We start from the raw sequence: 18,179 nt of genomic DNA, 5'->3' as shown, positions 1-18,179 counted from the left end.
AAAGAGCAGATCATTCTTCAGTTTTCTTTAATATGAATTAGTAGTCATTCCCATCCTTGTATGCAACCAGGTTCCAGAATGACATATACATGACATGATTTTTAAATCCAGAAGTTTACGTTTGTTTCTCAAAGTTATAATACGTGTCCTAACACTTGGTTTTGTTCTGACACATTTTCTCAAGAACAGTCTTATCTAGATTCTTCTGGTATTTACGTAGAATTGTTTCACATTTTGACCACTGTGTGCTGCATTTTTAATTTTGTGCTATAAGATTGTGGATATTTCCTTATCTTATTGGTTTAAAACATAAACGCCTAACAGCAGTGTATTTACTTGATAAGTTTCCACAGGCTTTTCCACCATCGAGCAATTTAATAGGAGCAACGATTATTGTTAGAAAGTAGCACTGCTTATTTCAGAGTCAGACTTACCTCTAAGTTTCTTTCAGATCTTGAGCCTATAGATTTGTCATAATTTTGACAGCTTTTGACATTTTTAAAGAATTAAAATATCCCCTAAATCTTTATATATTGATTCTGTAAGGCTCGCTTCTAGTAGTTATAATTTTGCTGATATCATTTCCCATTAAGGAAAGGATTGTGAAAAAACGGTGATTTTACATGTGGTAAATCTAGAACATGTGCAAGTAGTATTAACAAAAACAGTCTGAAGCATCAGCCTTTTTATAAAATACTGAATTTGGGGGGTGTTCTACTTTTCTGCTGCTGCTTCTTCAGCACCTATCCCACTTTCTCTAGGTCAGGTTGTTTTGCCCTTCTTTTTGTGTACACATTTAGACCTGCTGAATAACCACTCTCCTTACTGTCTCCTTTGTTTATACTGAATGTGTCCAGTAAAGAGGGGTGGCCACTACTCCAGGGCCTACTCTACGGCCAAATCCCCAGGTGAGCCATGATTATTATGGCTTTGTCGCTCTGCTGGGTTTTTGTTTTCGTCTTTCGCCATATTTCTGTTTCCTTTTGCTCCATTTCCATGAATGCATCTGGCTTTTACCAGTGGACATCTGTGCAGTTATCAAGCACTTCACAATGCTTCAGCCGCCCTTACTTGTTAGAGAGCCAGTCATCCTCAGAAGGTTGCCAGGTGCCTGTCTGTGTGTAGTCACGGGACACAGTGATGGAGGAGACACAGCGCTTCAAGGGGTGTGTCTTCTAGTTAATTTGGGAGAATAGCCTGTTATTGAAAAAGGCTAAGGGTTGTTGGTAATATGAAAATGGCCATAGAAGCAATTATACTCTCCTCTCCTTCCTCCCCACCCTGGGGTTGATAGGCCCAACATCCTCTCTCTAAAATAACAGCGATGTGAATATTTTTAACTGAATGCATCTCTCTGGTGTTAAGCTTATTTCAAATGATATTGTGCTTTCTGTAAAGTGTCTCACACGCAGGGAAAGCTAATATCACATGAAATTTGCGTAAATACACTTCACTGAGTTTACCACGTGGTAAATTAGACTTTTGTCAGGTTCTTAGCTTTTGTTTTGGTGATAGGTTTACAGATGCTTATCACGTAAGTAATATAAATAAAAGTGGAGAGAGTGGTTCAAGGATCAGGTATTAAAATTCATCTAATTTTGTCTGCCTGAGGTCTAAAGAGGGAAATTAACATGTTGAACTAAAAGCATGTTTCATAGCCATACTTGTCTTGTAGACCAACTGCTTCATAACATAGTCTAATAAGTGTATAAATCTTTTTAACTAGAATTCGGAATGCTTAGAAATTGATTTGAGAAAATCTTAGGATTCCAGTACTCCAGATTTTCAAGTGAGTCCATATTTGGGTTTGGGTTAATAAAGTTTATCTTAACTTACAAGTAAAAGTTGTGAGATGTAGATCGCGTTTCAGAGGGCAAATGGCTTCTTTATAAGAGATTAACTCAAAAGCATGTTCAGCCCACACTGCAGTTATAGAAAATGGAGAGAGAGTTTTGTATTATTAAATGCCACAGTACACAGAAGTATGACTCGCTTTTACGGACTGCTTTAGCTGTAGTATGCCTGTTACCATTTAGAACATTCCATGGGACTCACTGGAATTTCAAACAGAGCAAATAACTTTGTAAATGTCATATTGTACTTTTTCACTCTTGGGGCAGAAGTGCTCCCATCAATGAAGTCTTCTGGCTGACAAAATTCCTCAACAAAACTCTAAATTTATCTAAATAGCTAACTGATATGTAATAAACACATAGAAATTAATCTGGATGATACAAGTGGGTAAATAGTTACCACAATTTGCATCTTAAAAATTCTCACTTCAGATTTCTAGCTTGTGAATCTGTCGTAGTCCACCAGGGTAAAAAACGTTCAGAGCAAACAAGAAAGCCCCCAAGTTTGTTTCTTACCTTACAGTTGAGGGGAAGGGTGGATAAGAGCCTTATCTTGGGAGAGAAAATCCAGGCTGTAGTGAAGGAGGGGAGCATTGCAGAGACGCTGGGCACTGTCCGTCCACCTTCCTGTTGGTAGCAGCAGTGTCGGGGGAGAGAGCACAGTGTGGCTCTGTCCCAGGCCCCACTTACCCTCCCAGAGACTGGAGAGATGTGCAAATAAATGGAGTTAAGAACTTCTCACTAGACAACAACTTTTTAGAACCTTTCAAATGCTATCAGAAACTTAGAGGGCTATATATGGCTTAGTGTCTCTTTAGGATGGGAGTTATTTGAGGGTAACTATGGACATGTAGTTACTGATACCAGTTCAATCCCTGACAGTGAGTTTTGTTAAGAAATTACGTTTAGGCAGGAGGTGTGTTTTTAGGGAAATTGGTCTGCCACAGGGCTTACCATTTGCAGGAACCAAGTTTTCTTCTTTAGTCCCTTTTCTGTCACTGTTCCAAGGAAATCTTTGATATCAAAGTGGTTTCTGAATAGCAGTGAAAGGTAACAGCCCTTGGTGAGTAGGAACTGGTGACCTGAACAGGTTGCTGTGTGGAATGAAGGAGAAACGGAGCCAAACTCAGTATCAGCTCACAGCAAGCTTACTAGTTCACTGCTCATAGTAATCTCTATTTTACGTGAATTCCTACCACCAGTTCCCTTTAAAGAGAATTTTTAAAAGAAAGAGCATAAATTGAAGGGTAACTTTATTGAAAAATAATCAGGGCTGTTGAATACTCTTAAAAGTTTCTAATTAATTGTACAGTTTCTTGTGTTGTACTTGTGCTCTAAATACCCACATACATTTGTTAAGAAACTCTAGATAACTGATAATGATTTATGAATGAGTGGTTTTAAACTAGAAAAATTCAAGTTTGGTCATTTAAAAATAACTGGAAAATTTTTTCATCTTTGCTGAATTTTTACAAGGAGCAATACAATAAACATACATGGCTGAGTCGTCTAATCACACCTCCTTACAGATCCAGAGTTCGGCCTCCATTCAAGGACGGGTGCTTACTTTTTTGAGTCACCTATTCAGGACCTTTGTCTCTGCATTTTGCTTTTTATATTTATTAGCATCATTTAAAATAACAGTTGTCTCCTCCCTTTTATTAAAAAGATTTTTTTAAAAAGGAAATGGACTTTGCTTTTCTTTCCATAGAGACGAATGCCAGTTTTCATCTGCTTGGGGCAGAAGCATTGAAGATTAATGATAAAAGGGGTTAAAGCACTCCTTAGAAGAGGGGGAAAAAAAAAAAAATAAATATATATATATATATATATACCAATACCAGATGTTAACTAATAGTTTTGTGAAATTACAGCCAAAGTGGATCCCATTGGTATAATTAGGAATAAGCCTGAGTAATACTGAGATGTGTGACTAGCATTGTATAAGTATAAAATCTGCAAACTAACCCTCCCCTTGAAACAGCCGTGCCCATACTCTTCCCTACTGAGTCTCTAAATTGAGCTTTCAACGTAGGAGGTGTATGGAAGTTTGGAGGAGGGTGTACAAAAAACCACCAAGACTTGCTAAATAATGGGGAAATTAAGTTGAGAAGACAAGAAAATGGAAGGAATTAGAAATAACTCGTCTAGATAATAAGAAATTGGCTTTCAAACAAATAAGTAGGTATTACAAGGAAAATGACCAGTAATTTTCTTTTTCCATTAAGGATATACTTAGAAAATGTGTTAGAATCATGGTGGAATTGATTTGGGAGTGCCACAAGAACGTCTTGTTTATTCAGGTTGGTGTATACTAAGACACTGGATATTGGATTAGTTATAGGACAACCTTCAGAGTAGACCATTACAAATATAACAGCCATGCATTTCTCTCCCCTTGATGGCAGGCAGGATATATGGACAAGTTGTTGCTCACATCTCTAACTCCATAACGTTTTATATATTTGTTTATGTCACTGTTGGAAAACTATTATTGAAAATAATTCTAGTTTCACTGCTTATTTGTCTGATACTTTGTCTGTAATGCAGTAAGACACATTATTTTTGCTTTTTGCTGAGTTACCGTCTGCTTTGAGCTTTGAATGAATTGAAGCTCCATTGGAGCTATACTGGGCATATGCTTAGTGTTTTTACACAATCTGGTGGTTCTGGGTTTTAATGACCTTTGTCTCCTTTGTTGTCTCGTGATCAGTTAATGGGACTCCCAGCAGCCAGCTTTCCACTCCTAAATCTACGAAATCCTCCAGTTCCTCTCCAACTAGCCCAGGAAGTTTCAGAGGATTAAAGGTATGAAATAGGATATATGGCATATTTGTGTGATTTTGGTATTTTGAGGTGCATAGTTTAGTTAACTTGTTCAGGGACTTGGGTGCGGTAACACATCATAAAGGAAAGAGTTTAGGATTTGGAGCCAGGAAGACCTGGCTTTGAATCTTGTGTCCTTTTTCATCTTGTAATTTGGGCCAATTCATTTAACTCTTCTGAGCTAAAGTGTTCCCATCTCTTAAATGGGAATATAAAGTTGTGGTTAGGGTTGAACATAATGTGGTTTTGTATAAATAAATAGCAGTTTTCCTATTATTATCAAAATGATTTACAATGGCAAAGCCTTGGAGAACACCATGATTCTTTTTTAAAATGTCATTTAAAATCATGATTTTAATACCGTTAACATAATTTGACTGTGTGAAAGTCTAAAACAGAGTGAAATTCTAGCATAATACTTATATACACAAGTTAGTAACACAAGAAAAATATGTTCATTTTGGTGAAGAACTTAGGAATAAATCTTAGGTTTCGACTGTGGTGTCCTAAAAATATAAACAGTAACTTAACATGATTAAGCAGTTGGTTTAATAGGCATTTTATCTAATAGAGAAGGAGAAGAATGAATGATGAGCAAAACCAAATTTGCAAGGTTTCCACAAGTTTAATTTGATTGAGTAGCCCTCAATAATTTAAGTTTATAAGAGGAAATTTGCCCGGTAAAAAAGCAGTACATGAATTTTCTTAAAGATTGAAAGTGTCCTTTTGTAGAAACAGTCACATTGTCTGTATGGTAATGCACTTTAGGAAGATGGAAGTGTACACAGCGCCATGATGTACACGCGTATTAACTTTCATTCTCTTGGAGTGTTTAACATCGGAAGCACCTTCGTTAGGAATACATTCTTGAAAGTTGGTTGCCCCAACACTTCAGATACCGTCCAAGTGCTTCTCTTTACTTTAAGGATGCTGAAAAACATTTTTCACTGATAAAGTGAAAGATAAAAGCCCCAGCACGCCTGGTGAATGTGGGGTGGGAACCTGCTGGGCCGGCAGGGCGGTGGGCCTGCGGGTCCTCACTGCCTGCGGGGCTCTGTTCTCCACCTGACACTCAGGTGTGCTTGTCCTGTCCTGAGGATGTTGTATCTACCTCAGAGTGAACTGCATGGTTCTTGTCTGAGTGCCTGACTTCAAAAGGAGAAGTTTCTTCTGGAAAAGGACAGATCAGATTGTCTGTTTTTGTGCCTGCTTGCTTATGTATGTTGGCAGAATTTGGACTGAGACGAATAGTCAGTTTGGGACTGGGAACACGTAAGCTCTCCGTAACCTCTACGTACTGGAAGTTCCTTATATTTATCAAAAGAACCGGCAATTTTCTGAAGTGCTAAATTGGCTTAGGTCAGTGTATAATATGATTTCAGTGGAATTTTTTTTAAGATTTATTTATTATTTACTTATTTTTATTTATTTTTGGCTGTGTTGGGTCTTAGTTGTGGCACGCGGGGTGCACGGGCTTCTCTTTTCTAGTTGTGGTGCACAGGCTCCAGGGCGCATGGGCTGTGTAGTTGTGACACGCGGGCTTAGTTGCCCCACGGCACGTGGGATCTTAGTTCCCTGACCAGGGATCGAACCAACGTCCCCTGCGTTGTAAGGTGGATTCTTTACTGCTGGACCACCAGGGAAGTCCCTCCCTCAAATGGAATTCTTAAATGTCAACCCCCCAAAAAAAGTTATATCCGTTAAAAATCACTCATGTAATTATTTTCAGCTTTTCTTTCCCAACTTATTTTCTCCAGAATAGATTGGAGATGCTCTCTTTTTAATCCGGGTAACTTTCAGGAGAACTAGAGTTAAAGATCAAGTTGATTCACCTCTTTTCCAGTTCCAGTTGTTTCATCCTTTGTTAAAACTAAAGCAAGTTGTTCCAAGTGCTGGTAATTGTCAACCTAGGGCAGACCTAACCTAAGCTTTGCAGTGATCCACCTGCAAAGGTCACTTGTATTTCTCCCTCAGGCTGTTGCTGTAGGCAGGGCTGCTCTGATCCTTGACCTAGGACTGCGTGCGGCCATCCCAGAAGGTACCTTACCCAGGGTCTTGGTCATTTCCCCTTTTTTTTGTTATCCATTGGTAACCTGGTCTCCCATCTTTCTTCCCAGTCCATCTTCAGCTCTCAGCCCAAGATTGTCCTTTTTTGTTGTTGCCGCTGGCTCAGTTGGTGCTGCTTAATGCTCTGAGTCCAGACCCATTCCTTCATGTATGCGCACAGACTTGCAGGAGATCACCCACAGATGCGAAGTCTGGAGTGAAGAGGCATGGGATTTTTAAAGCATGCTAATAAGTTGTATTATTGCAGAGACATTAGATAAAATTGTTCTCACTACACTAGGTGTATCTTAATTATTAGAGTAACCCCAGCATTCAGCACACACAGTTCCATGGCACATGGTAAGTGCTCAAGGATCACTTACTGATGCAGAAATAAATAAAGAAGGTTAGGGAAATGCTGATTCCTGGTCAAGAGTAAAGATGAGATTACCAGTAAGATAAAGAGTAGTGGTTCTTCCATGACCTCCCACCCCTTCCTTTCTCCTCTACCACACCTGGGGCTTGGCTAACAGCTGTGAGACCTCCTCTTGAGTTTTCTTTTGATCATCTGTAAAATAAGGATGTTTGACCTCAGATAACTTCTAGAGTGCTAAGATTAGAGTTCTTTTAAGTTGCCCAAAAATCTGTCTCGGAAGCTGGGGAGTCTGTTTCTCTTCCTCTCACTTTAAAGCTGATGGAGAATCACTGAATCTTACATTAAATATCCGCAGCTAAACAAGTCTCTGCCACACCCATCAGCTGTTTGGACACAAAGCTAAGTACCTCTAACCCCTGCCTGTTCCCAGGGGTCGTACTTTGTGGACATTTCATCTCATCACAGTTCCCCACAGTCCATGGTGTGTATTGTCCTTGGAATGAAAACCTGCCTTTGAAATACTGCAGCTTAGTTGTTCTCTTCACTGTACAAAATACCGTAATTTCGATGTCATTGTAGAGCTCTAGTCAGCATCTGTCCACGTTTGCATTATTTTCTCTATTCAGTGACATTACAAATGGAGAATTACAGATAATTACCATGTGTTAGTGCTATGCTTTTTCCTTCCCCTTCATTTAAAATAGCTTATTAAGATCATTTAAGAGGAGACGTCTGACAATGGAGAGCTGTTTTTCACGGGCAGGAACCCTTTACCACTATTTATCCTACTTAGATACTTTCATGGCTTTGGGGATAGTGTTTTTCCAGAGAATCAGGGAATTGACAAAAGCAAGCAACCCAAGCCAGGACAACGTATGCAGGAGTTGGCACCCACATCACTCTGTATCCCAGGACACAGTTTCTGGCAGATGGCTTTTTTTTCTCTACTATCTGGGTTTTACTTACTAGGGAATTAAGCAAAATTAAGTCAAAGGTAAGCAGAATTTGATATCCTGTCACAGTTTTTCCCCCCTTTGTGCCAGTTTCTGGGAACCATTTTGTGTTTGGGTGGAGACACTGAAAGAACTGAAAATGGAAATAGTGATATTGTGATGTTTAATCTCTGACCCAGAGCGTCGTTTTTGTTTGCTCCTTGAAGAAGACAGGAATTCAGAAGCAGCTCCCCCTCCTCCACAAAAAGCCCTCATTGTTTTCTCGATAGGACTCTTGTGAAGAAGACAACTCTGCTCCATTTATACCTGTTCATAGAAGGTCAAGCTCTCTAAGGGGCTGGACCAAAGGCAGGAGAAGAAGCAAAGCTTTCCTTAAATTGGGAATGTTTTTTTGCAAGGTGGGGTGTTAAGAAATAGTGTGACAGGGCAGAAATAGAGACACAGATGTAGAGAACAAACGTATGGACACCGAGGGGGGAAAGCAGAGGCGGGTGGAGGTGGTGGTGTGATGAATTGGGAGATTGGGATTGACATGTATACACTGATGGGTATAAAATGGATGACTAATAAGAACCTGCTGTATAAAAAAATAAATAAAAGAAAATTAAAAAAAAAAAGAAATAGTGTGGCGACCAAGTAATTAAGGTTCTTTAAACCTAAAACCAAAAGATGTTAGGACAACTGAGAGTTCGTTGTCCCTCAATTATAACTCTTTGGTTTTGCTAGACAGTTACCCAAAACCATAGAATAAGGAAACTGGAAGTGGCCTCAGATCTTTTCGTTTGTCTTCATTGTATAGATGGAGAATCTGAGGTGCACTCAGATCTCTCCCTCTGTTACAGTTTCTCATCTTGGACTTTCTTTTATTATTATTTTAATTTTTTTTTTGCTTTAAAACGAGTGTGATGCCCTATGAAGTCAATGTTACTCTCTCACCATGTACTCTCACCATGTATTTGAGTATATGCTAAAGTAGTATGATCAGTATTCACAGCAGCTTTTTAGGAAGTATGAAAAAAACATTGTACTGGTCGTGACGGTGACATGGTATAGTCAGCTGCCTTTTAAGAGGTCCTGTCTGTTCAGTGTTAAGTGATTTTTAAAAATAATAACCTGTTTTCCTGACTAGCTTAAAGATGGATTTGAGATGGTTTCGGATGCAGTTAGGTTATGCTATTGGGACGATAAACTCACCTTGACCTAAAAAAAAAAAAAAAGAATCTGAGGTGCAGAGATGTGAAGTGAGTGGCTCTAGGTCCCAGTGGCCAGTTGGGATCTCTGACCCTTTCACAGTCTCTGTCTCTAACTTTTGACCTTCCCCCATCCCTGGTGGGCCTGCTTCAGTGACCCCCAACACAGGTACCCCTTGGAAAAGCTGTGCTCTGTAGGCCTTTTTAGGAGGGTGAGTGCCTGGGTTTAGATACACACAAATGCTCTGAAGAAAAACGGGTTGTGAGACTGGGAAAGGAATAAGGAGAGGGGAGGGTTGGGAAAAGGGAGAGGTGATCCTGGGGTAGGGGAGGGGGGAGAGGCCAGAGGAAGGGCGAGGAAGACAGAGAACTCCTGTTGGCAGCTCTTCCTGGGAGGCTTGGTGTAAGGGATTGTTCATCGTATCTAATGGGGATTCTTTTCAAGTGAAATGGTTGGTTACACTGTGTGACCAGCAGTTTTACTTTAGTGGGTCAGCTTTAGTAAAATGACCAAGTTCACAGTGGGTTAGGATTATTGGGTTTGTTTGTTTGTTTGGGTTTTTTTGGAAGCCAGCAATGGAGCTGAGTATGGTCAAGACTGGCACAGGTTGGAAACAGACTGTGTAGTCCTGCCCCAGCAGGTGCATGGGTACCTCGACCTGGGATAATGTTCCATAGTGGGCCTGAGATGGAGGCCACATTGTGAGCACACTGGCGTGACTGGGATTTGCATGCAGAGTGCACGCTCATAACCACTACTAGCCCCCAAAGGCACAGTGAGAAAGCAGGGCAGGTCTGTTATACAGATGACTGGAACTACGTAGTCAGACCAAAAATTAGTAAAATGAGTTGCTAGGGCTACCCACTGGGCTTCTTCCCTAGAACCTAGTGCCTAGGTATGAGAAGTTGGCTTTGCTTTTGTACAAGTTTGGGGAATCCGGCTTTTCTAAAAGACAGGACCACTCGTGGTGATAGTCACGTGGGGAGGAGGTATTTTGGCAGCTGTTTCCACCACTGTGGACCAGGCTACCCACCAAGCCAGGCAGACGGGGAGCCAAAGGCCTTGAGGTAAGGCCAGCTCATGCCAGGTTGTACTAGGCCCGTGTCAGGAAGAACTCTTGTTTAGTTTCCTTTTATTCTCCTTACTTATTAAAATTTTCTGTGAATGTTCCAGTCTGTCCCAGTTAAGATAAGGGACCCCTTCAGGCCAGAGGCTGAAGGCAGAGATGGCACCCGCTAGTACATAGAAAGAGGGGCTCAGAGAAGGGAGAAGCCCAGAGGCCCCTGCTCTGAGATGGACACAAGATGGTGCAGTGGTTCAGGCTGTGAGCTCGGAAACCCGAGTGTCTGGGTTTCATCTTGGCTACTCACTAGCTGTGTGGCCTTGGGCAGCTCACATCACCGTTATCTGTAAAAAAGGGGATTCCTAGGACCTACTGCACAGGGTTGAGATTAACTGATTAAATATAAAGAAAGGACTAAGAATAGCTTTGTTACTCTATTATTCTATTGTTATTCTTTTATATTCTATTTGTATTACAGTAAGCATTGGGGTTTCCAGGTTCAGTTTTCACATGAGGGAAGTTTCACTTAGAGAAAAAAAATGATATGCAGTAGTGTAGAAGGAAAGAGAAAGTGAGAGAAGTCAGACTCCTCTCCCCTCTTATTACCTTCTCTGCTTTTCTGTTATGACTTTCCCTCCCAGCTCTACCCTTCGTCTTTGTTTTCCTGCCCTCTCTACATGTTCCAACCCTATTAGTAATCTATAGGTAATTCTGTTAGTAACAAGCTGTCCCCAAATTTAGCAGCTTAAAACAACAATAAAAAATTATTTTCCCCCACAGTTCTTGTGGGTCAGGAATTCAGGAGCAGCTTAAGATCTTCCAAGAAGTTGTAGTCAGTATGTATACCAGGGCTTCAGTCGCCCGAAGCTTGACTGGGAGCGGACAATCCCCTCCCAAGGTGACTCACTCACTTGGTGGCAAGTTGTGCCGGCTCTTGGCAGGAGGCCTCAGTTCCTCACCATGTGGGCCCCTCCGTAAATTGGCTTCAGGATCCTCAGAATGTGGCGACTGCATTTCCCCAGAGTGAGTGGTCTGAAAGAGAGTGCCGGGCAGAAGTTCCCCTTCCTATGACCCAGCCTCGCAAGTCAGACACCATCATTTCCATCATAGCTCAGTAGTCACAGATGTCAGCCCGGTTAAGCGTGGGGAGAGACTACGTGAGGGCATGGACATCAGGAGACAAGGCTCATGGGGACCATCTTGGAGGCTGGCTCCCACTCCTCTTCTCTCTGCTTTCATCTCACCCAGAGTTTCTTTCCTAGGCTGCCTCTGCTCCCTCAATAGCTTTCTGTCCATTCTCCCTTTTGAGCACCACAAAAGTCTCTCTCCCCATCAATTTCATTGCTTTGTTCTCCTTCCAGTCCTTTTGTTCTCCAGACCGATCACTCCCCGTGCATTGTTTTCTCTCCCCTGCAAATCCTAGAATCCTACCACCACTGTTGTTTTCTTCTCTTAATCCCCCATCTTCCTGACCCTCCATTTTCTCCTTGACCTCAGCCCGTGATCTCCTGTTTCCTCTGCCCAAGTTCCTCTGAGCCCCTTCGATCTAGCTGATAACCTTCCCTTCAGGAATATTTACTGTGAGTAAATCACAGCATTTTCTTTGGGACAGATAGGCAATGAAGAGTACTAAATGTGTCATCAGCTGCCAGATGGATGAAGAAAGCATTTCCCTGAAATTTAATTCATCATCCATGTCCCAGTTTAAGACTTTCAAGGCTGTAGTAACTCAAGGCTTCAGAGTCAGGGGCACATCTGTGGACACTGGGGGATGAAATGTCTCCTGTTTTGATGCTGAAGTGTATGCCCAGGGGCTGTCTACTGTGAGCATTCTTGTTGGTTGAAAGAAGAAAGAAAAAAGTACATTTGGAACATTATCCAACATCTTGAGATTATAAACTGTCTGATGTGCTGATATTTTTGTCTGATGAATGTCTCCTGGGTCTGCTGGTGGTGAAAGATTTTCTAGATTTGTGAAGTGTGATGAAAGGGCTGGTAGTATCTCATACTGATTGGCAGAGCTAAAATGTAACTCTTTGACCTTCTGAACTCGAAACTTCTTTTCGGAGCTGTGAAATGTAAATCCACGGTAGCTTCTGACCTTCAACATTTTCGCTTTTCCCTGGAGCTTTGGCTTTTCTTTGGTATTTAAAACTAGTTCCTGGTCTTCAGTACGAAGAGACTGACGACTTATATACCTCCTTTATTACCTCAGAAATGCTGGGTGGTGACTTCACCCCTGAACATAATTGATTTTGTTGACAGAAACAAAAGCAAAAGAGGGACTAAGCAGTTTTGAAGACTTCAGTGCCCTAACAAAATAAATCATCACAATGACTCTCAGATTCTGTTTGAGGACAGTGATTTGTACATTGTAGTTGTTAAGTAAAAAAGAAGCATTTGGGGGCTTCCCTGGTGGTGCAGTGGTTGAGAGTCCGCCTGCCGATGCAGGGGACACGGGTTCGTGCCCCGGTCCGGGAAGATCCCACATGCTGCGGAGTGGCTGGGCCCGTGAGCCATGGCCGCTGAGCCTGCGCATCTGGAGCCTGTGCTCCGCAACGGGAGAGGCCACAACAGTGAGAGGCCCGCGTACTGCAAAAAAAAAAAAAAAAAAGAAGCGTTTGGTGGGTAAATGGTTCACCTGGGTGGAAGCCCTTTTTTATGGGGGTGGAGGGAGAGTTTGCCAAGCAAATCAGTGTATAAATTGGATCAACTGTAAAAACTTTATTTGAATATAAGCAGCATATGTGTTTCTCTTAAATGCCCCCTTATTCGCAAAAGTGGGTAATTTGACCTTCTTCTCGGTCACGCATTAGAAAATTGGATGGCGATAATACTTAGAGGTTGTGGTAGTGAGCGGGCCTGTGCCAGTGACAGACAGTGATAGCCTCCATTGTTGGCACTGAAGAGACAGGCACCACCTCCCCCACCATGCAGGCATCCTAGAAATTGGTGGTACCTCACACTGAAATCATGTAGACATGTTTAGCAGGTAGGTGTGGCCATACCACCTGTTGCTGAAAAATCCAGTAATCCAGTAAGCAAAATCCAATGCTTGAAAAGCTCACTCATAGGGATGTGATGAGATTCTGTGCTGGTTTTGGCAGGCCATGTAGTCAACTGAGGTGGCAGCGATACTCAGAGGAACAGAAAGCCAAAGTCAGCAGGTTCCATACAGCTCCTTTTGTTACTGGGTCCAAGCTTGTACTGCTCACCACATGACAGGCTAATAAATTGAGAGAGGAGTTGTTGAGGCAAGGAATAGAGACTTTATTGGGAAAGCCAGCAGACCGAGAAGATGGAGGACTAGTGTCCCAAAGAACCATCTTACCTGAGTTAGAATTCAGGCTTCTTTTATACTACTAGGGGAGGAGCTGTGGTTGGTTGACAAAAACTTCTTGGTGCCAGAATCCTTTGTTCTTGCAGCTGTCCAGGTAGTTCAGGTCACAATGTTCCTCTCACCCTCCAACAAGACAAATGTTATTCTCTGTTCTGCAACTTTTTATCTCTATATGAATGGGAAACTGTTATATCTTTAAAGGTCAGAGCCTTGAGAATGGGCTGTCCTGTATATTTCAGGCTATAAGCAACATTCTTTTAGTTATTAACTTGTAGCAAAAGCAATAGAATATAAAGGTTAAAGTAAAAGAAACATCCAGTATGGAGTCAGGTTTGTTCTTCCCTATTAAACTTTCATGGACTTGAGCTGGCTACCATCTCAAACCATGTACATGCACAGACAGTGGGTTCTCTTTACTGCTGTTCACCACTATGAACCAGTCACAAGTCTCAAGCACCACTGATTTTACCAAATGAAACCAAGTGTAAGGTATGGCTACAGATAAGAATACTTTGTACGTTACTAACCCTTAGGTGCTGATTCAGATTAATTGTTCATGTCTCATTACTAATACTGAAGTATTTCAAAGTAAATTATCACAAATCCAATATTAAAGTGATAAAGCTTTTATTTTTAAATGGATGCCTAATTTATACTGGTTTTCCTTCTAATTAATGGAACTGATATTTCTGATATTTTTAAAAAACACCACAAAAATGATAATGAGGCAAATCTATTTACAAGTAATAAATACTTGTAATAAATTCTAGTAATAAATACTAGAATACTGATTTTTAAAAAAATCTTCGGTACATTTCAGAGGTCATCTTTTTAAAGAAAAATTTTTCTTAAGATTGCTTTATGTGAGGAAAGGCTGTGTATTTATTTATCGACTTGTATATTATTTGACTAAATTATAAGAATGTGATAATAGTTATGTACTCTGAAAGCATGTTCTAAATATACCCCAGTGAATATTTTGATCAGTGAGTCTGGTATAGGGTACAAGACTTCTTGAGGAGGTCATAGTGTGAGATTAGCCAAATAGCCTGGACTCTGCAGTCAGACCTGGGTTTAAATTCTGAATCCACATTTGCTGTGGCATTTGGGGAAGTTATATAACCTCTCTGAGCTTTGGTTTCTTCACAGATCGATGGAGATGATGATAATACCTAATTCATAAGATATAAAAGTACTCATTTTAGGACTTGGCACAAAGTAGGCATTCAGTAAACTGTAATGAGTTGCTTCTTTCCTTTTCTTACAAAGAGAACATTGTTCTTGAGCTATTGATAACTCACAATGGCTAGATTACTGGATGAGTGATAGAGAGAACTTAAATTAAGGTAGCTGGACGATTAATTACGATTACTGCCAGAAACTTCCTCCACAGAGGTTCTCAAACTTAGCTACACATTAGACCTTCTGTGGAGCTTAAAAAAATATTGATGCCTGGGCCCTACACGCAAGAATTCTTTAATCTGCGGTGCAGCCTGGCAATAGAATTTTTCAAATCTTCCCTCGTAATTCCAATGTACAGCCAAGGACAGAGAACCACTGCTTTATAACAACCATACCCTGGGGTTTATTCTGTTCTAAGCATTTAAAAGCGTAAGAATGATATTGGAGGAAAAGCTTTCCTAAGAAAGTTCTTGTAGACCAGGGATTTATTTGCCTGTGACCACATTTGGCCCAACGCCTGTTTTTCTCAATAAAGTTTTATTGGAACACAGCCATGCTCATTTGTTTCCATTTGGTCTATGGCTGTTTTCACGCTACAACAGCAGAGTTGAGTAGTTGTGACAAAGACCATATGACCCACAAAGGCTAAAATAACTCTGGCCCTTTACGGAAAATGTTTCTGACCCCTGCAGTAGGCCACTTAAAAATTGAATCGTAGTGCTGTTTTCCAAGATGCATTCGAGAAAGTCAACTCACTACGCAAGTATATCTGCTAGATTCTGTTCAAATGCTTCCTTTTATGAAAAACCAAAATGAAGTTGGGACTATTAAGTAGTTCTATTAAGTAGCATTAAGAGAACTATTTTTGCTACATTTTTTTGAGAATTGCCTATTTCTGAACAAAACTTCACAATTTTAGTATAGCACTTAACATTCTCTTTAAATTCTAAGTTTTGTAGAAATAGGAAGAAATTTAATGTAGGGCACTTTGACTTAACTTCCTTACTAAAAATGTGGAAAGCTGGCATGTTAATGATTATCAAATGTACTTTCTCAGCCCTGAATGCCCTTTTAAATGAATCTAGTTGAGAGTACTGTATAGATTTTTCTGCTTGTTTTCAAGTCTTTTTTAAAAAGTTCTTAGCAGAAGTGGCTTCTTGTGCATTTTCCTTCCTTGCATACTCATAAAAATGGAGCTGCTGCTGCCAGAGAGTAGGTAGGTGGTGGCACAGTGGAGCAGGTCCCAGAGAATGTGCTCGGCAATGCCTTCAGTCTTTTTAATCACTTTCCTTCCTTCACTCACCAGGAAATATGTCCCCTCTGCTCCCCACCCCTAAACATCATCACATCTTTTTGAACCAGTTAGTAATTATGGAAGATATCTTGAAAGAACCCAGTTGCTGCCATCCGTTTATGCTTTACTGAGGAGCAGCTCACCCAAATGCAGCATCTAGGCACAGTCTTCGTGCTGTCTTAGCATCCTGGTTGGTGATGGAAGCATGAAAGCTCATTAGAATTTTAAGAGATTTAAAAAAAAAATGTTTAGTTGAACAATAGAAATGGGACAGGTTTTAATCAGGAATGCCATATTTTAATCTCTCCTTGCTTCAATAAGAGAATAGTTCTCTTACAAGGGACAGGGAAATCCATAAATTCTGCCTGGTAAATGGTGGGAATTCTGTAGTCATAGCTTTTGCCCTAGTGTTTTCCTTCCTCTTTTGTCTGCATGTCTCTCAGGGCACCGGGAATGCTTTGCTTTATATATAACAATAGACATTTCACGTTTGCCAGGGATCTGTCCAGAGATCTTGGTGAATACCCAGCTTTTCTTGGATTCTCAGAGCACCAGGCTTCGTTGCCAGGAGGTCACGTGAGCTTAATTGCTAGCGGTGTGATTCCAGCACGCCCAGTGCAGATTCGTGCTGTAGCGAAGTGGTTCCCTCTCATGGATCCTCACGGGCGTTTGTAACCATCAGAAGGAACCTTCAAATGGTTAGGTGAGGTTTCTGGGAAGGGTTTTAAGGGTGCACACATGCCTCTTCCTGAGACTGCAAGCTTCCGGCAGTAATGACCTTGGCCCTACATCTTTGCATCCTTTGCAGCCAGCACAGGTTGTAGCTGAGGGAAGAAAGGAAAACTGTCTGTGGGTCTAATCATGTCCTGTCTGTTGAGCTGTGTTATAATAAGATGATTCCCTCATTTCTTTATGTTTTCATTTTCTGCATGAAAGGTTTATTTTCAAATAAAGGAACATATTGGGGCAGGTAATCAGTTATGTCACTTCTGTTAACTCTCTAGTTTTTAAATGCTTGAGGTTTAGCACTTTGAAAAAAAATCATTCTGTTTGAGAGTCTTGAAAAGTAATCTTCTTGCCATCATTCCTTGCTAAGAAAGCTGCATTTCCTGGTGATTTAGTGAAAACTTTTGTCAGGTACACATGAAAGTAGCCTCTCACGTGGGCCTGCGCCCTCACCCTGCCCATGAGGCAGCCTCCGAGGCCGGGCTTCAGCCCAGTTGCTGGAGGACCAGCTTCCACCACCTGTTCTGGCTCCTTGCCGCCTCTGAATCCCAGCACAAACCAGGTTTGTAATTGCTGGACTGTACAGGGAATCAGGATAGGTGGGAATGGGGGTTTAATCAAAAGAAACATTGAGAAAGTTACAGGGGTTGACAGGAGCTCAGTAAACACTCCAGAGAGTCACGCATCCATGTGAAAATGTACAAAGAGGTAAAAATGCCTGCATTTTAGCTCCTTCCAAGACTTCCTTCTTAGCCCTTGAGTCAGAACATATCAGCTTGCGATGAACTAACTTACTCAAATTAGCTCAAGAAAGAGACCTGTGAGAAGAACGTTACCTGCTTCCAGGAGAGCTGAGCAAGCAGGCCTGGGGGAAGGCAGGTCTTCGGACCTCAGCAGTGGGCGTGGGGTCTGCACGCTGCACACTCCCTCCGGCTCTGAGTGTTGGGAAGGCAGATGGTTCCTTCAGTGCCCAGGCTGGACCCAGCCAGCTGTGTCCTGAGGGCGTGAGGCTGCCCCGTTCTGGGCTGTGAGATACAGACATTCAGGCAAGCCAGCCACTGTCCACTGCTGCTCCCCGACATCAACAGTCCACCTCCCCCATCCCTGTAACCTAGAGGCAAGTCGTGATCAAAGGGGATCTTTCCAGTTATCTTTCGAGATCTAAAACTTTCCCCAAAATGACATTCTTCTTATCTTTATTCCATTAAGAACGTGGCTGATATGAGTTTAATTTGGATCTCTTATTCCCATGACTGACAGTTTTCAATCTAGGAAGAGTTGGATTAGAAGTGGAACAGACTTCGAATGAATTATTTAGCAAAAGATCTC

The 18,179-nt window shown here is 41.3% G+C and overlaps 1 protein-coding gene across 13 annotated transcripts in view; it reads left to right on the top strand.

The window, feature by feature from the left end:
* DCLK2 (doublecortin like kinase 2) overlaps nt 1–18,179 on the top strand; it is a 163,496-nt gene that overhangs the window by 99,668 nt on the left and 45,649 nt on the right. For 10 of the 13 annotated variants that reach the window (XR_012332142.1, XR_004526736.2, XR_004526735.2 and 7 more), the window contains exons 5-6: nt 858–908; nt 4,567–4,661. Coding sequence is in view for 7 of the 13 variants with exons in the window: in XM_033857311.2 (XP_033713202.1) it covers nt 858–908; nt 4,567–4,661 (146 nt within the window). In the remaining 6 variants the exon portion in view is untranslated. The remainder of the gene's footprint in view (nt 1–857; nt 909–4,566; nt 4,662–18,179) is intronic. The other 3 variants (XR_004526737.2, XM_033857313.2, XM_033857312.2) reach the window with 1 other exon arrangement.

Source organism: Tursiops truncatus, chromosome 5 (assembly GCF_011762595.2).
Source record: "Tursiops truncatus isolate mTurTru1 chromosome 5, mTurTru1.mat.Y, whole genome shotgun sequence".
In the NCBI taxonomy this organism is placed as follows: domain Eukaryota; kingdom Metazoa; phylum Chordata; class Mammalia; order Artiodactyla; family Delphinidae; genus Tursiops; species Tursiops truncatus.
The sequence above is the reverse complement of the archived record's forward strand: the minus strand, read 5'-3'. Positions and strand labels throughout refer to the sequence as shown.